At 41.1% G+C, this 27,532-nt stretch overlaps 1 protein-coding gene across 4 annotated transcripts; it reads left to right on the top strand.

The window, feature by feature from the left end:
- Positions 1 to 1,660: 1,660 nt before the first annotated feature.
- LARP1B (La ribonucleoprotein 1B) lies at positions 1,661 to 27,532 on the top strand. 4 transcript variants are annotated; one of them, XM_021541617.3, is made up of 19 exons: positions 1,661 to 1,926; positions 8,818 to 8,879; positions 9,601 to 9,660; positions 11,803 to 11,971; positions 13,356 to 13,499; positions 14,964 to 15,107; positions 15,212 to 15,380; positions 19,152 to 19,296; positions 19,532 to 19,706; positions 20,509 to 20,681; positions 20,840 to 21,211; positions 22,037 to 22,157; positions 22,664 to 22,869; positions 23,255 to 23,361; positions 23,837 to 23,991; positions 24,298 to 24,442; positions 24,930 to 25,039; positions 25,257 to 25,384; positions 25,591 to 27,532. In XM_021541617.3, exons 1-19 carry the CDS (start codon positions 1,704 to 1,706, stop codon positions 25,786 to 25,788), a joined length of 3,006 nt encoding a protein of 1,001 aa, XP_021397292.2. In that variant the 5' UTR covers positions 1,661 to 1,703; the 3' UTR covers positions 25,789 to 27,532. The 4 variants fall into 4 exon arrangements, with proteins under 4 accessions (XP_021397292.2, XP_021397291.2, XP_021397293.2 ...); XM_021541616.3 differs by having other exon boundaries at positions 23,834 to 23,991; XM_021541618.3 differs by lacking the exons at positions 24,930 to 25,039; positions 25,257 to 25,384; positions 25,591 to 27,532 and adding an exon at positions 24,608 to 24,686 and having other exon boundaries at positions 1,663 to 1,926; positions 23,834 to 23,991.

Here is a 27,532-nt window from a genome sequence, read left to right as displayed (position 1 = left end):
CAATCCTGGAATTTGCAGTGTTCCTTGGTAGGCTTGGATGCTTCCACACAAGATACAACATGAGCATTAAAACACCAATAAGAATTGCTATTCTCCTGGTTTCACTTGGTGTAAATCAGCCCCTTTTCCAAACAGGAGCATTTGAAGTACCGTGTTCCCGAAGGAAAGGGAGTTTAGCCAGAGCAGTCTGACTTGCACTACTAGAGAGTAACAAAGAGGATGATACAAGTGGACAAAATGTAAAGGACAAAAATGAGTCCTAGCAACTGTAACAGTTTTTTATATCCTCTTCAGTCCCAGTCTGTCCAACAAAGTCTGCAGGAAGCTCCATCCTACAGAGTTAGCAAAGCAAGTATGGTCACAGACTTCTCAAGTACCACATAACTGATCAACTTTAGTGCTTTTTTGCCCCCACGTAATTAGCCCTTAATTAGTTTCCTGCTCTGTTTAGGTTCCTGAGGTGTAGAATTCCTGAAGTCCCAGCTGGCCTGGGACTGATCTGCTACTACTGGTTCCAGAATAACCCTAAAATGTTTCAGTGCCTGAGGGATCAGCTGTGGTGGGAATTGTTTGAGGTTTTGGTTGATATGTGGTGGATTTTTTTTTTTTTTTTTTCCCTGATGAAGGGGTAAAACTCCAACAACATGATCTCATTAGAGCGGAAAACATCATTACCCCAAACAGAACATATTTTAGTGCTGCAAAACACAGGAAATTTGTTTATTTGTGACACTACCTCAAAAATATTTGACTAGCTTTATAGAAGCCTGTTTAGGAATTTGCTTAGTTCACTATAGAAGTGTTGGTGTTATTTTTTGGAAGACGTTTTGTAAGAAAGGGATTAAAACACGGCTGAGAGGTGAATGAAAGAAATGGAAGAGGAGCAGGTTTCTTAAGGTGTAATCTAGGAGAATTGTGGGAGCATTAGGAGCTGGCAAAGAGGGAAAGGAGTGATTAAAGTCGTGCTGTGGTGGCTTTCCTCATCATCCTGTGACCGTAGTGGCAGGAGCGTGGGTATAACCAGTGCGCCTGAAATGAGTGCACGTGCTACTGCGAGCTGGTTTTCTGGGGGATTTTCGGGAGAAAGTAGAAACGCGGAGGAGAGATGGCATGAAGGCAGAGGTACCTGTTGCTTGGAACGCTTAAATGATACGGGATTCCCTCGCTGCTGGGACCTCAAGCGCGTTCTCCTGCCCCCGTTGAGCGCGTTCTCGAGGCTGTGCCTCGGGGGGGCCGTGCCCTTCGCACCAAAGAGACGCGCTCATCCTCCCGCCCACCCTATCCAGACCCTCCCCGCGCCGTGCAGGTGCGGGCGCGGCCTGCGGAGCCGAAATGTCCGAAAGGGCCTGGAAAGCCTCCCGGCGGCGTGAGGTCACGGCGCACGGGAGAGCCGCGGGTCCCTCCCCCGCGCGGGCGGGGCCGGGCCGGCCGAGGCGGCGCGCCCGGAGCGCCGCGCGTCCCTCCGCAGGCGGCGGCGGCCCCGGCGGGTCGCGGTGGCGGTCGCTGTGCCTCGCTCCGCGCGTCGCTCCCCGCGGCAGCGAGGGCAGCAGGGAGCCCCGGCGGCGCTCGGCCCGGCCGGGGGGCGCTGGCAGCGGCTCCGGGGCGGGGCGCCGAGGAGAGGAGGCGGGTTCCCCTTCCCCCGCCGCGGGCTCCTCGCCTCGGCCGCCCCGGCTGCGGCCCCTCCGGCGGGCGCACGGCCGGGCATGTCCGCGGCGCAGGTGTCGGAGCGGCGGGGCTGGGGGGCGGCCCAGGAGCCCCGGCAGCCTGAGCCCGGCTCGCCCCGCGGCGAGGAGGTGGCGGAGGAGGGCGGCCGGAGCAGGGGAGCCCCGGCGCCCAAGGAGAACGCGTGGACGCGGCGCAGAGCCCGGCGGGACAGCCCTTCCCCGCCCGCGGGGCCGGACGGGCGGCTGGGACCGCAGGAGCCAGGTGCGGGGCCGGGAGCGTGTGCGCGGCGCCTCGGTGGCAGCGGGGCGGCTTCGGTTTTTTTGGTGTTTTTTTAGGAAGGAAAAGCGCGTGCTTGTCGGCGGCCGCGGAGCCGGGCCCGTGCGCGGCGCGGCTGGAGCCGGGCCGGGCGCGCTGGGTTTGGCATAGATGGGCACGGGAGGCAGCGCTCGGGGCGGGGGACACGGCCGGGGACGGCAGCGCCGGGCTGGCCGCAGGGCCCGGGGCTCGCGAGTGGCCGCCCCGGCCTGGCGGTGACCTCCGGCCGGACCCCGGCGCTCGCAGGGAGGCTGCTCGCCCACTCGTCTCGGTTAGCCTCCTTCAGGAACGCCGCTTTGCCGCAGCTCTCTTTTGGCTACTCCTGTAGCAAGGCCCTCGGAACGATCCGTTAGCTGGGTTTGGTTTCCAGAACGGGCTTGCGGAGGCTCTGAGCACTGACCAAAGCAGACAGTTCGCTCGCTGTTGGGATTTGATGTGTTTACACAGGGAGAGTAGCCACGGGATAATTTCCTGGCCTTAAATCACTACGTGTAAGATAAAGCTGCTTTATGGGCACCACGCTGACTGAACGGGCATATGGCTTTACAAAGCTGGTCGTCAAGGATGTAACTTGAATTTGCCAGGCTTTGTGCTTAGGCTAGCAAAGAGTTCCTAGAAGTTTGTAGCTTCTTGGAGTATTGTTCTTGGCTGCGAGTAAACTGCTGACCTCAAAAGAAATACTTCAACCAGTGCTTCCCGAGAATTTCAATCTCAGCACTTGCTCCCAAGGGCACCTGACAAACCTTTTTTGTGATCTCACAGTCACTTTTATCCTTGAATTAAACACGTACTTCCTTGACAAAGAAAAATATATAATTTACAGTTTCAAGCGTACAGGTCATACAAACGGAGACCACATTCCAGACCACAAAATCTCTACTTGACTGAAGAGCAGAACTTTTGGCAACATATATATACCCATCTTTATTATCTGTACTGTTTTGTTTATGTGTACTGACGCGCTCCTAAGTACCTGTTTGTGCCCAGCTTCCAAAATCCAGCTGGCTGGGCAGAAGCTTGTGGTCTGCTTCGTGCATGAAAGGGGCCTTGTCACTCGTTTGCCTTGCTGTGGCAGCAATAGCAACACTGCTACATCAGAAGCAGTGGGAAAGCTGCATTTTTTGTGTTAGCACCGTGAGTGCTTCACCTCTGTAAAGTTTGCTTTTCCAGCAAAGATAAAGGACACAAATAGCTGCAGAAGGAAGGAGGAGGCAGCAAGCATTCATACTTCATTTTGTGAATTTGGAGAGCCTAACATTGTTTTTCTCCTGCAAGAAGTTGTGCCTACCATTTATGGAATTAATAATTAAGCTGAGGAGTTGTACTAGAACATAATTTTCGGTGGCCAGGTGTGTAACTGAGCAAATAAGAGAGTCAGCATTGCTGGCAGTGGCACTGGTGAAGAACACACACCAGGGTGTGTGTTTTGGTTTGGCCACCACCAGAAGCACCGTGAGGAAGCTACCATTCTTACCCTTGTAAAAGGCAAAGCAGCTGATCCTTCCTGGCTATTTGAAGGAAGAAATTGCCATGTGCCTCCACCCGCAACAAGGGATGTATTTTGAAGACACTAATTGCACGTTGGCAAAGAAACATCCGTCACACTAGGCCCTCTTGAATGTTGTAGTATGGAAATTAGTCATGTGAAATAATAAGTGGATGAGCAAAAGTACTACTGTGATGGAATGTGGAACTATCCGTAAAGAGAATAATAAAATGGAAAAGGATCTCACATCAAAGCAGTGACTGGATCCGGCTAGACTTGTTGATCCTGGCATAATTTGTTAAAAACTTCCTGAGATGTGCACCTATGGTATGTTCAGTGATAGTTACAGACTTGAGAAAATTGGCTCCAGCCTGTCATCTTTGGACTTTCAATTTATCATGGGATTGGTTTGTGATAGAGGCAAACCTTGTTCTTGTTACTGAAACAAACTATTAACTTCACCTGATACTACCAGGAAAATGTAACATTTTGGCAGAAGAATTCGGCCCAAGCCTTGTTACTGCAACTGATTATATTTTTGTCTCAGATACCTTAGTGGGTTTTAGTCACTGCAGTGAACCAAACACCCAATGCAAACATACCTGAACTTTTCATGGTGTGTTTGTTACCACAGTTCAGTGTTTTTGACCAAGCCTTTCATTAAACTTCGCTTCATCTGGGTGTTTGTTACCACAGTTCAGGTTTGACTCAAGCCTTCATTAAACTCGCTTTAATCTGAGACATAATATAATCTGTTGCAGTAACAAGCTTGGGCCGAATACTTCTGCCAATGTTACATTTTCTGGTAGTATAAGTCATAAAAATTAATAGGCTTCTCTCTAGTTCAGGAAGAATTGTTCCCCTGAGAGAGTGGTTAAGCTTTGAAACACACTGCCCAGGGAGGTGTGCAGTGTCAGTCCCTGGAGGGGTTCAAGAAATCACTCAGTGCCAGGGTTTAGTTGACAGGGTGGTGTTTGGTTAAAGGTTGGACTTGATGATCTTGGAGGTCTTTTCCAGCCTTGGTGATTCCATGATTCTGATCCTGACAGGTTCTCAAGTCTTCGTGTGATTTGTATAGCTGATGTGGGTCTCTAATGACTTATTAGATTATTATTCAAAAGTTGTTCATGAAATTCATCAAAATATTCAGTGGAGCAAAATACTTGTGCTGCTGAAGTGGTTGAAGTGGGTTTGCCTATTAGTGTATGCTTGAATGACATAGTTAATTAAAATAAGTGCACACTTCATTCTTTTATTTTCTGCTTACTGTGTTTATTTTGGGGCATCAAAGAGTACATTTTATCTGTTTGATATTTTGGTACCAGAACCATTTCACTGTAGTGCTATTGTATAAACCAATTTGCTTTAGCTTGATAGCAAAACAGGTTGTAAAGGTACACTTTAGTGAAGATACACTGTGTTGCTATGAATAGCAAACCTTAGATGAGTAAATTGATAAATGATCTGATTATTGAATCTTTTGGGTGTATTTAATTCAGGTGTGCTCATTAGTTCTTAAGAATTCATGGAGTGTTTTAATAGTAGCATATAAAACTTATTGAAAGCCTTATCAGAAGTTTCAGCATTGACAATTTCCCCAACCCTAAAAGGGTTAAAAACATTATCCATACAAAGCTGCTGCCTGTATTTTAATTATACATAACAGCATGTGTAATTTTGTTTGACTGTTTTTTGTCTGGGGTTTTTGTTTCTAAACTGGAGACCTGTTATGAAACTGAAACCCACCTCCCTGTGCTGTGGCATGTGCTACATTTAACCATGAAAACTTTGGTAGAAATTGAGTCACAGGTTGCAGTTTTCTGTGAAGAAGCTAAGAAAAAAAAATGAACTGAGAAATTAAATCTAAGGAAAATAAATAGCATCATGGTGAATCAATCATGTTTTGTGGATTCTGCCCCCCCCCACACTATTGTTTGCTGTATTGATGGGTTTTGAACATAAATAGATGGAAGGGTGCAAGTGTCATAACTTGCTGCCTTGGTTAATTGTTCAAATATCATGGAGATTGACAACCTAATGTAGTTTTTGCTATAAAATTCTAGAACTCCTGTAGAGCAGAATGTTAGGATAGTAATTGGGATTTTTAAAATTGTTTTGCAGAATCTTTGCTGTAATCCATGCTCTGGATTTTAATTAATTATATTCTCCAAGGGATCATTTTTGTTACATTTGCAATACTTCATCTGTTAAAACAACCTTGTTTAAAAATACAATATACTGTCTAGTTTCAAATGGAGCATTGAAAGAAAAATATTGTACAAGTTCAACACACAGGCTCCAATTAAGTTTTGAAGAGCTGAGTGATTTTATCTGCTCCCTGAAGCACTTCTGGTATTTATGTGCTGCTATTTCCTTCACAAAAGAGAACACACGTGCAGTCCAAGTAAAAATAAAACCTGAATATTGTCTAGAAAGCCTCATAGCATAAACAGTGTTTGTATCAAAAATTAGAATACATTCCACCTATGTTAATAGACTTTGCTTTCATAAAAAATTAGTAATATCATCTTCCCTTTCCATCAGAAAAAATTACTTGCTATTTATTTGCAGAGCTTCAAACCATCCTTTTTGAAGTCCTATTACTTGTGACCCTATTGTGATTGTGATCAGGGGTAGTTTGGTGAGAGATCTTAGGTACAAACTTTGATCCTCAGCCATGCAATCTGCTTTTCCTTCTCTATTGCTGTTGTCCCAGAGGATTACTGCAGTTTTGGTGGTTCGAAAATTCATCTTTTCTTTTTCAGACTTGTTGTTCCATTGATCTTGACATGCTGCTCATGGCACGTTTGTACTGCCTTGTCTTTCTGCAGGAAGTACCTCCTGTTGGGATGTGGTCTGCTAGGAAACTTGGAAGAACCATAACAAAAATGGCTTTGGAGGCTGATTTCTGTTTTCATGTGAATGCCATCTCCACTGGATGGAGTTCAGTGATTGAAAGATGATCATTGCCAATAAACTGCCTTGTCTCTGAGGCAGTTTAAATTCATACTTTATTTATTTCTCCCACACCTTCAAAACTCTGAAACCCAGCAAATAAAATCATTGAAGATCAGTGAATTCCTTCATCGACACAGCACACCACTAATTAACAAGTTCCTCATAGCATACCACAGAAAAAAACATTTTTAATGCAGTTGTGTTGGAATTAACAAGTGAAATAGTATTTTGACTAAAGATGCCATTTCTAGGTACCCAGCACTGTTATGGGAGGTTAAAATCAAGCCCTGGAGTGATGTTAGGCAGAGGGCTGTTACCTGAACATGTGTTTCACCTGTGTTCAGATGGTTTTTCAGGTGTTTTGTGGCTCTAGGCCTGTTTATGACAACAGAACAGATGTGACCTGGGTAAAACCTTTCAGTGATCTCATGTTATGTTCTTTTACTCTCCCACCCTCTTTCTTGTTTTTCCTTCCCCTTTATCTTCCCTTTCATGCTTCACACTGAAGTCCAGCTCCCACGTGATAAGCCCCAGAGAGCTGGCCAGGAAGGACCTGTTGGTAAATTTGTAAATTTGGTTTTGAGCGTGGCTCTTTTGGGAGGAAAAGGAACTTTGTGGAGGTGGGGAAGCACAGAGTGAGATGAGATCTCAAGCCCTTCGAGTTCCAAAAGGGCATCATCCACCAGGCATTGCCTAATATTTTCTTTTTGTTTAGCTTGCAAATGCATCTTCCAAGTCTTGGATTACTCCATTCAGATAAGAGAGATTCTTTCAAACAAGTTGGGTCTCATTCTGCTCCATTCAGACAGCCTTTCCTGCCACCTGGAATAAATTATTTCCCATGACTAAGACAGTGCAGCAACAATGAGTGTTGCACTTCTGGGTGCCTCGCTACACCCTGCTGACACACAGAGCAGCAGTTCTGGCAGAACAGCTCTTCAGCAGCAATTTAAGTAAAAGTGCTGTCAGGTGGAAAAAGGGCTTCAGTCAGGTAATTGGACAGAGATGTGTGTTTACAGCCACGCTGTGGCCACTCAGTTTACCTGCATGGCTAATTGGCAGTTCCTTTGGAGAGAATTACAAATTTGTTTGCTGCTCCACCCCTGCAGTTGTTTGTCTTGTTTTGTAAAAGGGCAATTAGTTTACTACTGAGTGGCAAGTGAAAATTAGGGTTACATGGTCACTGCGTGTTTCTTAGAGCTCTCAGTCTGAAGTTAATTGAGATGTGTATTTTGTCTTTATTTTAAAAAGCAGATCTGTAGGAGAGGCAAAAACCTGCTGGCTAGTGGTGGTCAGGATTCACTGGATTCGTGTCTGGTGAGATGTCCAAGTTGTATGAAGCATATATATGAAACTCATCATTTATATGGCTATAAATTATATTAAAATTTAGGCTGGAATGTGGAGTAAGCATTAGTTTGTGCTTGTAATGTTCACTGTGTATTCCAGGAAGCAGACAGAGAGGCTTTCCAGAGTCACTGGGCACAAGGGTGGGGTTCCCAGTGTGGAGCCCTGATAAGGGAGATTAGTCACTGGATGTGAAAGAGATAAGGGCTGAGGAGGTGATGTTATCCCTGTATAAAATAATCCACTTGTGATTTCAGACACGTTCAGCGTTTCAAGCTTGTCATGCAATAAAACACCGAATGAGAGGTTTCAAGGAATAGTTGTGACTCCCATCTCTATGGGAAGACATGCACTGGGGAGAACCAGGGCTTAACAGAAGAAATTAAGAGATGGTTTCCTCTTGCTCAGGAGATCAGATGGGATCAATATTATAATGTTTAGGTTTTAACTACGTACTGTTTTTCTCTTTGCATATTTTCCTTTGTTGTTTGTTTGTTTTGGTTTTTGTTTTACTTTGGCTTGAATTTGAGCTATATGGCTAAACTCTATTTGGCATCTGAGTAATTACTTATAAAAGAAATTTACTAGGAATTTGTGAATATATAGTTGTTTTTATGGTTGTTTCCCCTTGCTTGCATAATTACATATTTAATTGATTCTGCCTTATAAGTATAGCTTTTAATAGGAGGACTTATTAAATGTGTATCAGAGGTTTTCTTTGCCACTTGTTAGGTTAAAATACCAGGATTTTGACATAGCTTTAATCTTCTTAGTTGAAAAAAAAGAAAAGCTTAAATATGGGGTAAGGCAGCATCTTGTACGCCTGGTTTGCAAGAGGATTTGCCCTTGTGAGTGTGAGTTTTCAGTGTCATGTACTATTAGTGACTTTATTCACTAAAAAATTGTTCATTGACTTTGATGTCAAGCCCTCAGAAACACTTTGGTGTAGTATGATAGACCATGGCAGGGTTGTTAACACACACCTGCATTACTCATTTAAAGTGTAGCCTTATTTCTCACTTGAAAATGTTTTTCTTCCTTTTCAGAACTACAAAACTCCACTAAAGTGATAAAAGCGGGAAAACCCAGGTCAAGAAAAAGCAGCAAGGTTTGTATTTTTGCCTGTAAATATTCAGGATGATAAATAGCTGATACTGCTCTAATAAATAGATACAAGGTATTTTGAAGCTCCAACCAGAAGTGTTATATTATGCCTTGGTAATAGACAATTTTTAATACAGAGACCAAAAAAAAAAAAGGGAAATTAAAATTAGGAGAGTTGCTAAATTGGTGTATGGACAAGGGATAAAGGAAGGCATTATTGTTTAAAAAATAAGTGGGATTGCATAAAACTATGAAGGGGCTGCAAAGAAACAGCATCACTTGAGCACAAGGGATGCTTGATTGGTTTTGAAAATCCTCTTTGCATCTTATGTGATGAGTGTCCTTTATGTGCATAAAGTTACCATTACAAGAGACACTGAGTCCTTTCATTGAAACATTAAGTTCCTAAAATTTTGTACAGCCACCCCTTTTAGGTTGGTTAATAGCTCTCAAGATTTTCCAAAAACTGAAAGCCTTGAGCAGTAGACACCTTTTAATCACATATGTGTAGGACAGCATTGAATCTGAGAATTGTCTGATGTGAGCTCAAAACTCCTTCAAATGTTGAGTGTTTGGTTTCTGTAGTATTTCTTTTTATAGAAATTGCTACTTTTGACAGCTCTGCTCTGGGGGTAGTCTGCCTCTCTGAGCTGTGACTGACATTTTCCCCGTGTTAAAAAGGGCTAAGTCAAGGAAGGAATATAAAGTGTTTGTCACCTTTGCAGGCTGATGATTTGGGTGATATTGCAAGCTGGCCGACCCCGAGCGAAATAGCAAACAATGAAGTAAGTGTCTTTTGTAATCCTCAGGATTATTTTTCTTAACGATGTTGGTTTATCTGTTTCATACTGTTCCCCCCAGAATATGCTTTAGGTGTTGTAGGATTTCAGTAGAAGTTTTGTCAGTAATTCAGGATACTCGTGTGTTCTTAACTGTCTGCACTGGTGCTGGAATTTGTTAGTGGTGTGCCATGGATATGTGCATGAAATAGTGCCTTATTTTTTAACTCCGCTGTTTAAAAAAGTTTAATTTACCTTTTCTGCTGTTTTCAGCTGTTTGTGCACAGATGAGAAGGCCTTTGGAGTTGTGAACATGCTGCCTTCTCTTGTGGCTCAGAGAGAGTGCCCATTGTCTGAATACAATTTAGTTATTCTTAGTTATCTTATTCCTCTGATATATTTTTCCTCTTCTGGGTTTTAAGCTAACATCTATTCTGTCAAATTATCCTCCTTTCACTTTATCTCAGGTGATAAGTGCATAGTGTATTTTAGATCTCTCTGATGCTATTTAAAACAAGAAGAGAGCACAGATTATTGCAAATGCTGAGGTGCCATTTCATGGTGCAGTAGCTCTGCAGCAGCATCCACGTGGTGCTTTTGGTCAGGGAAACCAGAACATTTGGGTTCAACAACATGCATTTCATAGCTGAAAGTGCCCAAATTCATGTAGTGTCTGTAAAACAAAATAACATTTGGTTTGTACTTAAACTTAGTTTATTCGTCTAGGGGAAGGCTTTGTGTTCTAATTCATTATAGCACAGTACTGCAGTATCTACTGTATGTATTCCAGCAAGGTTCAAAGCTGTCTCCACAACATAGGAAAATTCTTTCACTGTAGCAGAAATGTCTGCAAAACTTCCCATGTTGCAGGTAAAAATTATATCTGATCATAGAATGATTTGGGTTGGAAGAGACCTTTAAAGGTCTTCTAGTCCAGCCCCCCCCAACCCAAGTTGAAGGGACATCGTCCACTTGATCAAGTCCGCTTCATCCAGCATGCCCTTGAATGTTTCTCAGGATGTCCCAGGGACATCCAGCGACCTCTCTGGGCAGCCTGTGCCACTGTTTTACCACTCTCATCGTGACAAATTTCTTCCTGTACCTTGTCTGAAAGTCTTTTATTTTAAAGCCATTTCCCCTTGTCCTATTGCTACAGGCCCTGCTGAAAAGTCTGTCCCCATTTTGCAATCCCCATTTAAGCATTGAGGGGCCATGGAAAGGTCTCCCTGAAGCATTCCTTTCTCCAGGCTGAACAATCCCAGCTCTCAGCTTGTCTTCATGGGAGAGGAGCTTCAGCACCTTTCCTTCCTTTCCTTCCTTTCCTTCCTTTCCTTCCTTTCCTTCCTTTCCTTCCTTTCCTTCCTTTCCTTCCTTTCCTTCCTTTCCTTCCTTTCCTTCCTTTCCTTCCTTTCCTTCCTTTCCTTCCTTTCCTTCCTTTCCTTCCTTTCCTTCCTTTCCTTCCTTTCCTTCCTTTCCTTCCTTTCCTTCCTTTCCTTCCTTTCCTTCCTTTCCTTCCTTTCCTTTCCTTCCTTTCCTTCCTTTCCTTCCTTTCCTTCCTTTCCTTCCTTTCCTTCCTTTCCTTCCTTTCCTTCCTTTCCTTCCTTTCCTTCCTTTCCTTCCTTTCCTTCCTTTCCTTCCTTTCCTTCCTTTCCTTCCTTTCCTTCCTTTCCTTCCTTTCCTTCCTTTCCTTCCTTTCCTTCCTTTCCTTCCTTTCCTTCCTTTCCTTCCTTTCCTTCCTTTCCTTCCTTTCCTTCCTTTCCTTCCTTTCCTTCCTTTCCTTCCTTTCCTTCCTTTCCTTCCTTTCCTTCCTTTCCTTCCTTTCCTTCCTTTCCTTCCTTTCCTTCCTTTCCTTCCTTTCCTTCCTTTCCTTCCTCTCTCCCTCCTTGTTGTGCACACCACTGTTTTATGTCTTCTGTTAAAAACCAAAACCTTTCTTAATCTAAAAATTAATTTTATGCTCTTGCCATGCTAGCAGAATATAAAACTATTTAAAAATGGACTTTACAAAACAAGACAATTTTTAAAGTTCACCCTGCTGAAGGGGCTGGGAACAGGTAATAAAAAAGGAATTTTAATAGCTGAAGGAAATGTGCACCTCCTGGTATCAGCAGCTGTACTGCCAGAAATAATTACCTGTGTCTCTTACAGTGTAAGACTGTAAGTCATAGTAAGAAGCCAACAAATAGAAGAGAAAAGGAGGAGAAATCTGATCAAAAAAGCAATAATGGAATCAAGGACAATCCGGAGGCAAAGCCAGATGGTCCAGCAGATAACATTAGTGAAGATGAAGCTCAAACTAATAACCAAAGGAAAAAAGGTGAGTTTAGGCACTGTGTATAATGCAGTAAGTCACTGTTGATACAGATGCATTGATTCCAGTTGAGTGACTCAATAAAACTTCTCATGATGTGCATTTGCTGGGTGAATACAGAATATATTGGTGTCTGCATGGAAGCCTCAGCCAGCCTGCCTCCCTCAGGGTTTGGAGCCTTCTGTTCAGTCAAGTAGGAATTCTGGGGGAAAAGCAGCTCATGCTCTGTTGATTGGTCCTTGGAGCTCTGAGGATTTCTGGAGGATTTTATTATGGCTGTACAAGCCATTTCTGCCTCTGGTATCTTTGTTTCCCTCGATAGGTAGCACTGTGTTAATTTAATTTAATATATATGTGTGCGTGTGTGTTATTGCATATACACCAGCACTTCCATTTTCATGCTCTACTATTAGCTTGCCCATTGAAGTGATCATTTGAGGATTAAACCAGGTTATTTACTTCCTTTTGATCCAGTTTGTTACACTCAAAATGGGAAGCAAACCTCATTTGGTCAGGAGATTGGAATAAGCTGGAGAAACAGCAGAGTTTCAAGATCAGCTGCTTTTTTGTCTGGCTTCCCTGATGGTGTTTTTCCAGACCCTAAAGACCTTTTCTGTTCAGATTTATTAATCTTCCTATATACATAGATATATTAAAAAAACCTATAGTGCTTTTAATTTTTTCAGTCTAAGAGCAAGGCATTCCACAGGTAAAATATGTTTTTCTTTTCCCCTCCAGTGCAGAGAAAACATTTTATGTACTTGCTTATATTTCTTAGTCATAAAATAATAGATCCCACAATACCAATTAATATTCTAGTTAAATAACTTGTTGGTGGATAATTTAGGTCAGCCTGAAACTAAAACAAAATGAAGCTTTGCTAGTAATTTTTGATGCATGTGAATGAACTTTGAATATCTTGAGGTGAAAGTACGTTATCACAGCTAAATTCTCAGGAAAATTTGTATGACTTGCGATTGAAATTTTTATTGTGGTGGTTAATTTTATATGTTTTTTTTTTTTCATCTCAAAGTTTCATATACAAGTTGTGAAATTATATAGCAAGTAATTTAAAGTCTGTATTTAACACTGACATAGCTGTAAATTCTTCATTATGGAGCATCTGAAAAGCCATTAAATAAACTGCTTACCTTTATTTCTTATATTTGCAGCTTAGGTGAGGTTATATTTCAGTTTCAAAAATTCTTATTTTCTGCATTAATTATTTAGTCATTTGTAATATCTTAAAATTTCCATGTTAAGCTTCTCCCACTTTTTAAAATTTGAAATTAACTGTTGCTAGTTTTACAAGGAAAATTCTATGGAGTCTTTCCAGGAGCTGAAACCTCGAGTATTAGTATAATAAAGAGTAATATATTAACTTTTCAAGGTAACAAGCAGAAATGGGTGCCGCTTCACTTGGACGATGTGAGGTCAGACAGTCAAGACAGAGCAGGCTCTCGAACGAGCTCCAGGTTTATGCTGGAAACAAACAAGTTAATACCTCATAACAACAGAAGGAATGAGGCAAGAAGTAAGTAGTTCTCACTCTCTGGGTCTTGCTGTTGGTGGCAAATAAAGTGTAATATCACATGAGCTGGCAGTTTGTGTCGAATCTTAGTAGGTAAAGCCTGGTGTTTATATTTGCCAGTGACCAGCAGGAATATAATTATTGTATTATATTCCTCTTCATAGCACCCTACACCATCTTGTCCCACGATTTTACAATGAAGAAAGTTTGGAAAAAGCCTCAGAAGGTGTCTGCTCTGTCCTGCTCTGCTGCTATTCCCACAGCTTGTTGCTACCAGAGCAGCTGCTTGTGGAGCTACACTTTGAACTCTGCTTTGGCAGTTCTGCTGATGTTGTTTTTTCCTTCATGCTGGACTGATTCCCTCATCTCCCTGACCTATTTCTCAGCACAGCTATGCAAAAAGCTGTACTAACACCACAACTGGTGCTGCTTCTGGTCCTCAGGTGTTGTGAGCACAGCTGGTTAGGTGGCAGAAGTCTTAGGCTGAGTGGAAGGTTGTTGGTTTAAGTTTTAAAGTTGCAATATACATTCCCAGTTTGAATGTTTACTCATTACAATAAGTACTGGATGCTACTGATACGGAATTTATGAAGTCATTTTAGGAATGTGGATGAAAGAGTTTGATCTGCATGTGTCTGAAGGATGGATAGGGGTGGGTGGAGGATTTTGACCAGTTCTCACTTCCTTCAGCAGTTTTTTATTAGGATGGTCAAATGACTGAAAACCACACACATACAGATTATATTCTCTGTAAATTCAGAGTCATATTTGACAGGACTTGAGTGTATGAACCTACATGTGTAGGGTTCACTAAGAATCGTTGCGAAAGCAAGATTTTTAATACCATTTTTAATACATATCTTTAGTCAGTCCTTTGTTAAATTTAGGAGCCCTCAGTTTGATCCAGTAGGGTTACTCAGAAAAGCTGTGGTTGCCCCATCCCTGGAAGTGTTCAACAGCAGGCTGAGTGAAGCTCTGAGCAACCTGGACTAGTGGAAGGTGTCCCTGCCCATGGCAGGGGGGGGTTGGAACCAGATGGTGTTTAAGAGTCCTTCCAACCCAAGCCATTCTGCAATTCCGTGGCTCTCATCTCATTCCAGTAGTGGTGAGAGTTGTCCACAGGAGGAGACTGAACTATTGTGATCATTCCCTCCTGCCCCGAGCTGATCATGGCTACTGTGACCTCCGAGCTGGCACCAGGGTGTCCAGTTGCTTCAGAAGCATTTGGGATTGACTGCCATCCATTACCTCCTTGCTGCTGACCCCTCCTGCCTGGCCCACCCTCTGGCAGGGCTGGCACACCTTTCCTGCTCCTCTCCTGCAGCTTCAGCCCTGACCACCTCAGCATAGCTGAGGCTGTAGGTTGCTCAGGTTCAGGCTGAGAACTCTGGTGGCATGAGGGGCTTAGAGGCACCAGGATGTTTCATCGTGATTGCAGATATTTTGTGTTTTCTTCTTCTCTTGGAGATTGGCGTCGTGATAGAGACAAGAGAGACGACCATGACGAGGTGTGCAGCGTGAGGAGCGAGGGCGGCAGCGTCCGAGGGTTCTCCAGAGGCAGAGGAAGGGGGAGAAGCAGAGGAAGAGGACGAGGCAGAGGAAACCCCAGCAGTATGCTAATCCAACAGATACTTGGCACAAAGTTTGAAAACTATGCTTATAATGTTGCTGTCTTCATTTTCTGATGCTGTTTTATGTTCTCTTCTATGTTGAAGTGAACTTTGACTATTCAGTTGGTTATCAAGAGCTGTATGGTGAAGGAATTGACCAAGTATTTCAGCCTGAGCTTAGCCCTGGTGTGATTTATTACTATGGTGACGGAACAGGAGTGCAGATGTATTCTGTGGATGAAGCGCTTCTCAAGGAATACATTAAACACCAAATGTACGTAGATTGCTTAATGTATAAATATTTTCAGAAGTCTAGTTAAGATAAAATAACTCATTTCAAACAGTGTTGAATCCTTATTATCCATGTCAAGTTGGAGATTAAGGCACTGCAGCTCAACTGTTTGAGTTAACTTTGACCATTACTAGTGTCAGCTTGAATTTATTCACTAGTGGGTGAAAAAACTTGAGTAATGGGGAGGAGTTTTAAGGAAGCTGTTTCTACATCTTGTGCTGTAGCCTGGCTCTAACTCGTATAACTGCTTTATTTATGGTACACAGCCCTCTTTATGTTGTCATGTAATTGAGATATGGATGTCTCTGAGCTTGTGCTTTTGAGTACTGTTAGTCTGTTTGCCTATAAAGCTCTTCTTGGGTGATGTTTTCCCCTATTTGCTCTCAATTTCACTTTGAGAAGTCTCATTACTTTGATGTTTTCAGTGTGTTTCACCTGGAACATGTAACTGAGAGAGAGAGAGAGTAGTTTTGCAATGATACTTGATTTTTCAATGATCTGAACTGTTTACTTTCTTGTGTATACCATTAGGCAATGAGAAACCATCTGGAAGACTGATTATCACCAGGAGACAAGTCAAAAAGGGCCTGGAAAGCACTAGTTCATTCTAAAGAGACAGTTTCCACCACTGGCAGATATTTCATCTTCTGTACTTGCATTTCTCTGCAATGCTTCTGTGGTGGTTTTTGATTGCCCTCGTGTTCCATACAGCAACTTGCTTATTTTATTCTCGCTTCTTTTGTTACAGTTGACGCAAAAAGGAAGAGAAAAGCCTCTTTAAAGGGCAGAAAGTATCTGACATGTGGCTATCAACTTCAAAACTTCTATTGCAGTCTTTTTTTTGCTCTTGCTGCCAGGCCCCTATGAGACCTGACAGTGGACATGTACCCCCATGTCAGGATAATCGGCCTTCACTGTCCTCAGACAAGTGGGGGAGGATCACAGCCACTCCACTGTTGGCCAGATTTCTGGGCATGCAGTGTAGAATCCAGACCTGCTAAGGTAGGACATGGTGATGTCCCCTCTGCTGAGAAAAATGTCAGTTACAGCACTGGTCACATCTGACTTCTGGGTATATTTGTACTCCCTTTTGGCACTGAGAGGTTGGCAGGTGTTGGTAGAAGACTTGGCATGGCTGGATAACCACGGCCATTGGTTGCTTGCCTGGTGTGAACTCCTAAGGCTTTTGGTTATGGAGTTTGCTTTCCATGAGAGGGAGATTCCTGAGCAGATTTAGAAAAGAACTTCACTAGTTTTATTCTCCCTAGACCAAAAAAAAACCAAAAACCCAGTGTTTTTTATTTATTCTGTTCTTTTAATAATGATGGGAAACAGACTTTATTCATCAGTTACCTGTTATGAGCCTCTAAATTTGGGGTGGCTTTGCCTGCCTTTCATGATGTAGCTATAAAATATTAAAGTGACTATGCCAAAGAGGGAAGTATATACAGAATAAAGGTACACAAAATCGTTATGACTCAGAGCTCCTATTGGGAGTCCAGGAAAAATCAAGATATATTATAGAAGTGAGATTCAATCCTAGTGGGTGAATAAATTTTAAAAGTTTACCTGCTTAATAGAGAAAATATTAGACACTGTCCAACTGAATGGATGTGTAATTACAGGAAGAAACACATTGCTATCAAGCAATTTATGCTTATCTCAAGAACCAGCTTGATGTACAAGAGAGTAATATTTGGATTGCATACAAAAGTATCTTCTATGTTTTTAAGCACAGGCTGAAGTTGTCAACCTGAAAAGTTTCAGTGCTTAGCAGCTCCTCATTCTGCAATGTGCAGGAGAACTCTATTTAAAAAGTCCTTTTGCTTTAGAAAATAAACAAATAAAAGTTCAAGTATCAATTCAAGAATAAGGAATGAGGAAAAAGCTGGAGGGGGTGTGTGTGTTTAGGTTTGTCCCTCTACTTGGAGCAAACTTTGTGCATTGTCTTCATTTATCATTAATGGTCTTTCACATTCCTTTTTCTAGAGTGATGGACATCAAGTGAGGCAGTTTGAGTCAAGTTCAGTCATTGTCCATTTCTGCTTGTGGAATTTTTAACTAGGTGAATCGTTACAGGATTTTACCTTTACTGTATGATTGTAAAGGTAACACTAGTTAAATGTTGGTTTATGGCATTTGTGCTTGCTTATCTTCTGGGAGGGGAAAAGGAACGTAGCAGCTCAGAACAGTAGACAGGATATTCTTGAAAGAAACTATCTCTTTGTGCCCAGTTGCTTCACTTATCATACTTGGCTCTGAGTAAGAGCTTGATTCTCCAAAAGCCTTGTTCTCTTCTCTGTTTGCTTTGATTTAATAGCAGTGTTTCCATTTGTCCTGTCTTGTCCAGCACTGAGACTTTAAATTCATTGTCTTGGAGCTGGGTGTTGGTCAGAGCACGGCGCTGATGCTGCCAAGGTCTCAGGGTTGATCCCTGCAAGGACCGTTCACTTGGGAGTTGGACTCGAGGATCCTTGTGGGTCCTTCCAGCTCAGAATATTCAGTGTGTGATCTGTGTGTTTCATAGAGCCAGCTTTTCCTTCAAATTTCTTCAGCTACAAAATTTAGAGAAAGAAATGGTATCAAGGTGCTGCTTGAGTCAGTGGTGGCATCAGAGTGCCCTGCTCTTGGAGACTTTGGCCTTGATCTAAGCTTCAGTGGAGAGACTTGGTTTTTTATTCATTTTTTAAAGTAGAATGATCTTTATTTCAATTTGCATGTGCAGCTTGTTTCCTCAACATTTTAATACCCTCTCATTTTCTTTTTGCATTACCTCTATTTTTGTCATACAGTTTTAACTGCTTCCCATGAAGTCTTTCCCTACTTGTGTTTTTCTGAATGAGGAGTTAGTATTCCTTGGATGTACTGTGCAAAATCATGCTATGATGTGTAAGCTCTATGAAAGGCCTAGATTTCAGTTGTCATGTAAATTGAGGGCATTTTCCATTCTTTTCCATAGGACCTTTTCTCATTCCCTTGCTCTGTGTGACAGATCATTATTTGAATTCCTTACTTTTTGTCTTCACTAAGTATCTTGACACCTGGATTATTTCCTAGAGCGGCTTCATTGTTGAAAATTGGTCTTTCTGCTGTTTGTCCCTCATCTCTGTGGTATTACCAGATTCCTGTAATGTCCCTGTCCTTCAACATCATCCATTCTTTAAAGCTTTTTTCCTCCATGAGCTGTTGTGCCTTTTTGGTACAGTTTCATGCCAAATACAACATGACTGGTTTTGTTTTCTCATCTTCCCACAAGCATGCTTGATGGTTCAGGATATCTATCTGTGCCTCAGCACTCAGATAGGATATTAAGCCTTCCAATGCACTGGAAACTGGGTCAATAAAAGATGCAGTTCAGGATGAACTGGTACTGCTGTGTGGGACACAACTTATGCTCTGACTGTAAGCAGTGCTTGTCCTTCATTTCTATGGAGGCCAAGACAATGTTGTTCCCTTCTGTCCATGTAAGTAACGAGGGAGGGGGTGGGTGAAGGACAACTGGAGTGTAGTTTTGGGTTGTGCAAATGTAACAAGGCTTTGATTTTTACCCCTCTGTGCTGTACTGAGTCATAAGTCTGTCTTAACCTGTCGAGCATGCTTGCTGCTCTCTGGGTCTTCTGCTGAAGAATGGTCTTGTTGATGTCAAAATACTCTGTTTTATTAATGGAAGCCTTTAACAAGGAATCTAGGTTGCTGCTTTAGGATTTTCTTTAACTGTAGAATAAGCTCAGGTTTGTATGTTTTGTTCTGCAGTGAGTATTATTTCAGCACAGAAAATTTGGAGAGAGACTTCTTCCTGAGGAGGAAGATGGACCAACAGGGATTTTTGCCTGTGTCGCTGATCGCCAGTTTCCGTCGGATGCAAGCTCTGACTACGAATGCTGCACTCATTTTGGAGGTAAAATCATTCAGAAGGATGTGTTTGAAAAGGTGCTTGGTTAATTCTATGGTGCCATAGCTTCAGAGCTATGAAGTTAAGAAAAGTTTCTGTTTGTAATGATAAGGGTTCTATAAAGAGGCTATACGCGGCCAAGTTGGTGTTTTGGGTTTTTTTTTGTTTGTTTGTTTTTGTTTGTTTTTTTTTTTTTTTCTTTTTTGATAGTTTTTAATGTTACAATATGCTTGTCACACAGGCCCTAAAGGACAGTACCGAAGTTGAAACTGTGGATCAGAAACTAAGAAAAAGGGTTGATCCAGAAAAGTGGCCGATTCCAGGTCCTCCTCCATGCAACCTGCCTCCAACTGACTTTTCTCAGCTCATCAACTGTCCAGAATTCATACCAGGCCAAACTTTTGGCTCTCATACTGGTAAAGGATTTATTTTACAGAAACATAAGTTTAGGGCTGTCTGTCTAGCTTAGGAAATTTGCCTCATGATACTGATTTCATAATAGAAGTTGTATTTTTGGTAATGGTTTATTCAACTGCTCTGCCTGCCAGCCTTGCACTTGCCAAGTCATGTGGCTGATGTGAAGTAGATAAAAATGTTTCTTGTGTGTTATGGCTGTAACCATTCTTCAGAATATAGAATGGTGGGCTACAGTCCTGTGGAATTAGAAACAGCAGTATTAAACTTGTCCTAAACTCTGCTTCATTTTTGTGGCAGCTGGAAGTTTGTTTGGGGCATCCTTGTTTCAGATGGGAAATTCATTCATATTTTTAATAGGGAGATGCATTTGTTTGCTGACAACTCTTGTCAAGGAAATCTTTTCCTAAAACATTGGCTGAAATTAAATGGGAAGAATGAAGATGGAGTCAGACACCCATCCACAGAGTTAGAGAATGACACGGAGAAAACACGATCCTAATGATGCTGCTCTTTTTTTTCTCCCCAGCAACACATAATATCTCACAGGCTATGAAAGAAAGTTTCCATTAAGAAACTTTCCATGGAAATAAATTCTTAGAATTGATTTTATTTTGAAGTGTTGAGTAGACTTTGAAAAGCTGTCTCTTAAAAATGAAAAATTATCTGATCAGTGTTATGTTTATCCAGAGAGGTAGAAAAACGGTAGCTGTGGTTAAAAGACTAGTGAAAGATTTGAAAAACAAACAAAATAAAACCAAAGCAATCCACAACAGGAACTGAGCTACTGTTTTCTACTGCTAGAGTCTGCACCAAGTTCTCCGAGAGTGGGGAGCCCACTGAGTCCAAAGGAAAATGCTGAATCAAGTAATTTTCAGACAATGTCTAAAGGACTGTCCACAAGTTTGCCAGATTTGGACTCTGAACCTTGGATAGAAGTGAAGAAGAGGCATCGTGCATCCACTGTCAAGTTAAAGGTAAAATAAAAAACCTTTATGTTATGTTTAAATAAACAAATGCAAAATAAACTTTGAGGTTACACTGTAAACCAAGGTTTAAGCATCTTAACATATGTGATGCTTGAGAATGCAATGAAGTTTGGAAAATCATAATCCATAAACCTTTTCCAACTTAGGAGACTGTTCCTGTACCTGATCAAATACCAGATGAACCCCAGCCACCCCCACCTCAGGAGGAACAAGAACAGGAAGAACTTGAATTTTTGTTTGATGAAGAGATGGAACAAAATCAGTGTCGGAAAAATAAATTTACTGATTGGTCAGATAGCGATTCTGATTATGAAATTGACGATCAGGATGTAAACAAGATTTTAATTGTAACACAGACACCACCATATGTGAAAAAACACCCTTGTGGAGATCACGCTGGCAACCGTGTGTGCCGTGCAAAAATTACATCAGAACTTGCTAAAGTCATCAACGATGGCTTGTACTACTACGAGCAGGATTTGTGGATGGATCAGAGTGAAAATGATACCCTCATGAAGGTAATTCTCTTTAGTTTTTGACTAGAAAACCATGCCTGTCCAAACAGTTTCCAAATTAACTTCAGCCTTCTGCTATGTAGTTGTAAAATGCTACAGGAAAGTGATAGTCATTTGTAGGTCTGCTGAATTTTCTTTACAGCTGAAAGCAAACCCAAGTTTTTCATCCCACACACTTGACCAAAAGTACTAAATGAATATTTTTTGTAACATTTTGGAGATAGTTCAAGTTTTCTTGTTCTGTGAGTACTTTGTTTCATAACTGCAAACCTTTACCCAGAGGGGAAGGGGGTACCTGCCAGAGATGAGATGATGTAATACAGTCATTTTAAAGTAGTTTTATATAAAGGTTCTGTTGGCCTTGTAGCTTGTTGGAACAATAGTTAGAATTAAGTTATCTAAACACTGAGTGGTGAGGGAAAGGGGCTTCCTCTGTGCACAAAGAGGGGGAAGTAGGTGCATGGACAAATGGAGCATGTCTGCACAAAAGCAAGATGACAAAGGTGGAAATGGTTGTTCAGAATATGAGCAAGAATTAAAGGTAGAATTTAGAATACAGATTAGAATGGACCAGGAAAACCAGCAAACATGAGGAAGCAGTGAAAAATAGCAAACTGCAAGAGAGATTATTTCCTTTTTTGTTGTTGTGGACTTGACAATGATTTGATGAGATTTTTCATGCTCAGCATGCACATGTCCCACCTGAGACAGATATGTGGATACTTGTGTGTCAGTTCTAGTTTATTTTCTCTTCATGAAATGCATCTGTCTCCCTGGATGGTATCTATTACCCTGCTTTGCATTTACAATTTGCTTTCTCTAATTCAGCAAGAGATTGAGAACTTTAAGAAGCTGAACCTCATTAATAAGGATGAATTTGTTAGTTTTGCACCAGAAACTCGTGATCCAACCCAAGAAGTTCCTCCCAGACCTCCAGGGTTACAGAAAGGTAAGTATGGAAGCATTTGGTTTTTTAGAATCTCTGTAATAAAGAACAAATCTGTAGGTGTTTTGACTCTTTCTGCCTGTGCAGTATTTTAATTTTGGTTCAGTCAGCAGTCTGAGGGGGCTCTTTCTTTGCTAATTTTTCAAATTGCCAACTGTTCATGGGTAGTGTGGTTTCTGTTGAGTGACAAGAAGCTGGCACTTGTTCTGCTTTGTTGTCACTCTCCACCAGCATCAGGTGCTCTTTGTTTGACTTGGAATTTACAATGTGTGAAACATTTTATAGAAACCAGCATTTTTTATGGGATACAGGCATGGAAGGAAATGAGATTAGAAGAATTTACTGCTTGTATCATACCATTACTGAGCAGTCACAACATCCAAATCTTATCTCTTGTGCTATTTCTGATACCATGGTACTATTAACATTTACTGGGTTACATGCTAATAGCACCTCTAAAGTAGCTCAGTAAAACCACCCCACTTTCTCCTTCCTGCCTCCATATTTAGCAGAGGAGCTGGCCTGTAATTTCCTAAGTGCTGAAGTACTTCCAACAGCAGGAATGGCTCGATCGCTGCCAACAGCAGTCCCAGATTCCCCCCATTTCCACCCTGGCTTCACCCCACGAACACCTCGCACCCCAAGGCTCCAGGATCCCAACAAAACACCCAGGTTCTACCCTGTTGTTAAAGAAGCACGATCCTTTGATGTAAAGGTAAATGGAAAAACATACTTAAAAAAAAAAACAAAACAGCAAAAGCCTGCAAAATTCACATTTGTGCATACAGTTTATCAAGAATTAAATGGCAAAAAATTAAATGCTTCTACTCCTATTGCTTAACTCTAAAATATTTACCATATTCAGTGTTTTATTTCTATTAAAGGATTTTCGAGTCTTCTTCCTTGAAAGTCCTTACTGACAAAACTGTGGTGCTTAAGATTTTTGATTAGTTAGACAAGACTAATCTTCAGGTTATGAAGCTGTGGTCTTGTGACTTTATAACTTGTTAGATAACAGAAAACTTTTAGGTCTCTGTTTTAAATGGGCGAGAATGAGTGAAGTCAAAATAGGGAAATAAATCCTTCATTTACTTTCTTAGGCTCCAAGAAAAAGAAAAACACGCCACAGTACAAATCCTCCCTTGGAATGCCATGTTGGTTGGGTGATGGATTCCAGAGACCACAGGCCAAGAACTTCCTCTGTGAGGTAAATGCTGTTGCTGTTATTGAAAATTTAGTTGCAGGTAGTTCTCACTACTAATGGAGAAGCAGGCTATAAAAGGCAATTTATAAATACAATGGAAGCAAGAAAAGACTGATCAAGAGAGACAAAAATATGAAATGCAGTATGTCTGGAAACAAGCTAGGCTGATTGGTGTTCACAGTGTTGTCTGATCCATGATACAGCAGCAGTAATGTTACTTGAGGCACTGATGTTCACTTCGGTGGTCATTTAAAATCAAGCAGAATGGTAATGTTTAATGATCATTGTCCAAAGCTGGTTTATTTTTGACATATTGGCACAAAATCTGATTTTCTTGAAGTGCACCCAAACCCAGGTGCACTGCAGCAGTCCCCAGGTGACCGTACGTTAGCTCTTGCACAGGTCAGGGCAGGTGAGAACCGATTCTGCAGAAAAGCTGTTTACAGGGCAGAAATATGTTGGGTTTTTTCTCCAGCAGTTCCAATGCCTCACCTTCAGAAGGAGCCCCACTGGCAGGTTATGGCTGTACTCCAAATTCTCTTCCCAAATTCCAGCATCCATCTCATGAACTGTTAAAGGAAAATGGCTTTACTCAGCAGGTGTACCATAAATACCGGCGGAGGTGTTTAACAGGTAAGCTGCTCCATGCACTTCCTAAAATTTTTAGAAGCTTTCACATGTTGTCTGATACAGTTTTCTTCCTGTTGTTCCTCATCTTTAATTTTTCTTGGGAAAGGCAAGCAAAATTTGCTTGCTTCCTCTGTTTCAGGAACCCTGCTTTCCATTTAACATTCCCTGACCAAAAAATCACCCTCAAATTTAAACTGAAGTTACCAGAAGATCTGGTGTGTTTTTTTACTAAAGACAAGGCACTTTAAAATATTCTGGTGAAAAATTAAAATAGTGGTTTTATTTTTCCCTTTCTTTATTTTCTTCCAGAGAGGAAACGGTTGGGAATTGGCCAGTCCCAAGAAATGAACACACTTTTTCGCTTCTGGTCCTTTTTTCTGAGAGACCACTTCAACAAGAAAATGTATGAAGAATTCAAACAGCTTGCTCTAGAGGATGCAAAAGAACACTACAGGTATTTTTTCCTGAGGCCTTACCATCCCTTTCAATGACAGTGAAATGTACATACATCTGCAGTGAACATTTTTTGTACCACCTCTGACTTTTTGTAAATCTTTAAAATACCGTGTGTATAAGTTACTTTAATAGCAAAAAATCATTATATAATTGTGCTTTGCAGTTGAATGACTGTGCAGCATTTCCTGACCTGTATTCAGTTCTGAATTCTACAAAATCCTCTAACTTGTTGACCATGACAAGTAAGTTCTGTACTAACACTCCTCAGATTCTTTCTTCTGTAGGAGAAGACATTCTTAAACTCATTTTACTTGTTCAAACTGGTTCTTGCCTTACAAAAATACCAGAAAAATGGCCACAGATGAAATTGTCGTTGCTGTTTACCTCTTGGATATAATTCCCTTCCTTCCACCCAGTTTCCCCACCTCTGTTTCTCTGAGCCAAAGAGACAAGATGGATTTTTGTGCCTCGCTGTTCTCTTCCAGGTACGGCTTGGAATGCTTGTTCAGATTTTACAGCTATGGCCTGGAAAAGAAATTCAGGAAAGAAATATTTGAGGATTTCCAACAAGAAACAAAGAGGGACTATGAAGCTGGTAATTATCACAGGCCTGTCACTGCTCACACTGCAGTAACATTAGTTGAAGATAATCCCAGTTCCTTGGCATTGACTTCTTAACTAACCAAGAACAGCTTTTATTCATATTCTTTTTATCTTCAGTTCTCTCAAAAATATAGTTACCAGTGAATAATCAAGTTTATAATTAAATTTGACCTTTGTCAAGAGGTAAAATTATCTTTTTCTCTTACTAGGTCAGTTGTATGGACTGGAAAAATTTTGGGCTTACCTAAAATATTCTCAGCACAAGACTCCAGCTGTTGACCCCAAACTGCAAGAATACCTGAGTAAATTTAAGAGACTGGAGGACTTCAGGGTGGATGTAAGTTTCAATGCCTGTTTTAAATTATATTTGGTGTACTAATATTTTCACTGCAAGCTAATCTGAGAGCAGTGCTTGATTTCATGAAACGGCAGCCTGATAAATTCAAAGAGCCTGATCCTTTCAGTCCTACAAGTCTGTGGAGAGGCAAAAAATACCTGGTTTTATGACAAAACACCTAACAGGTCCCCCATGTTTCTTTTCAGCCTCCTATTGGTGAAGAATCTGGAAGGAGGAGACCAGGTGAGGATTCAGGGCATCGCAGACATCAGCCCAACTCTTCTAAAACCCTTCCCACCACCAAACCCGCTGCTGCCTGTCAGTCCCAGGCACTGGGAAGTATTTCCTGTGGGAATACTGTGCAAGCCACAAAATCTATAGAAAGTGATGTACCAGAAAAGTAGACTTTGGATGAGCTCGTGCCCTTGAGAATCAACTTTGGCATCACTCCCCTAATCTGGAGATCTTCAAGGCGAGGCAGTCTCTACTACGTGATTAAAAATGTATGGAAAGACAAAGGATGGGATGCTCTTTTTCACGGGATATAGTTCCAAAAACTTGTCCTAGGAGAGTTGCTCTTGGTTATGGGATCATTGGAAGGATGCTAGGGAAGATTCTTTGGCTTCAGTATTGCTTTCCTCAAGCTTTTGTTTACAAAGAACTGCATTCCTTGCATATGCAAAAAAATACTTCGAGGGATGCCTTACATTTCAGCTCAGATTTCTTAAAAAAAGGTATGATGTATACCCATGTTATTTACTGTGCTTTCCTTACCCATATTTCCCCATATTTGTATTTTACCAAAGCAAAAAAGATTACATTATATGTAGAGTATTAAATGGAAAGGAAGGATCTATGTGGCAGGTTTGCTTTCAAGGCTAACTATCAAAAAGTATGTTTTTCTGCAAAAGCGCATTTGAGAGCATGCAGCTGTATATGAAACTGCATTTCTGGATTCTATTTAAAGATAGAGTTTCTATTTTTTTCAGGGTCTCCATAGTTAGTATTTTATTAAGTATGGAGTTTGAGTGGATGTAACTGGGATAGTTTTGCAGGTATTTCCTTCAGTGCTGGTTCTTTAATAACTCAAACAACAGAAAATTACAGGGGAAAATTGAGCTTTTGATTTCGTAGTGTCTTAAATTAACATTCAGTATCTACAGTTTGTGCAGATTGTTAAAATACCCAACTATTCATACTCTGGGCTTGAGAGATGTCTTCATTTGAATTCTCTTATGATTATGAAGTGTAGCAGGAGAGGCATAATTTTGAATTTTTGTTCTCCGTATTTAAAGTAATTAATAAGTTTGGAGGGAAACAAAGTATGCCTTGTAAATTTTAATTTTAATTTACTTTGTTTTTCAATATCTGAATGAAGTTCTGCTTAAATTGTGCTTGCTAAACCTCGATGATTTCAAACAGGTCTAAAGACAATTTCACTGAATGTAAGTTACTCAAATACAAATCCACTTTTGTAGCTGAAAGAGGGGGATGTTTATAATCTGTCATATCTTATTAACTTCACTACTTTGTTTTTAAAAACTCAAGAAGAACGAAGTGAAAAACTTCTCTTCTGGGGTAGGTGAGAGGAATTCCAGCTTTTTGGTTAGTTAACTGCAGAATCACTTCCGTTAACTTTTAAAAAGTTATAAAGTGATGTCTAGCACAGATGCCTTAAACTGACTGCACAGCCATAGATGGAGCTTTAAACTAACAGCTCACAGAGGTTATAATGGATCTGTTAATTTTTCAATCATTGTGCTGTGAATCTCACTGAAACAAATTATGGATGTTTGCACTGAAAGGAGTGGATGGTAGCAGTGACTTTCCCCACAGTTTATACCATTTCAGCACAAAATCCAGCCTTTTGTCAGTGGCCTGTTCTAAATAAATTTTAATGAACACATACCAAGATTTGAAGTAAATATCCTATAAATATGCTGAAGTGACACATCTCAAACCTGTGTTTGATCCATGCCTTTTGCTACCCATGAAAATGCGAATGTAAATTTGGATTGAAATTGTATATACGAGTAATAAATTTAAGATATTTCAATTTTTCATTGGAAAATGTGCAGATTTAAGCTTTTAGTGTGTGTAATTTTGTGATATCTTGAAAAATTTTATAAAAACAACAAAAAACCCTAA

The sequence above is a fragment of the Lonchura striata genome, chromosome 4 (genome assembly GCF_046129695.1).
Source record: "Lonchura striata isolate bLonStr1 chromosome 4, bLonStr1.mat, whole genome shotgun sequence".
In the NCBI taxonomy this organism is placed as follows: domain Eukaryota; kingdom Metazoa; phylum Chordata; class Aves; order Passeriformes; family Estrildidae; genus Lonchura; species Lonchura striata.
This window is presented reverse-complemented; position numbering and strand designations above follow the sequence as displayed.

Bases quoted from the DNA above. Each gene is read 5' to 3' on its own strand.
- LARP1B (XM_021541616.3), top strand. From the start codon at position 1,704: ATGTCCGCGGCGCAGGTGTCGGAGCGGCGGGGCTGGGGGGCGGCCCAG. The intron at 15,108-15,211 runs GTATGCTAATCC...TCTATGTTGAAG, and splicing joins AGGCAGAGGAAACCCCAGCA to TGAACTTTGACTATTCAGTT. The intron at 25,040-25,256 runs GTAATTATCACA...TTCTCTTACTAG, and splicing joins AAAGAGGGACTATGAAGCTG to GTCAGTTGTATGGACTGGAA.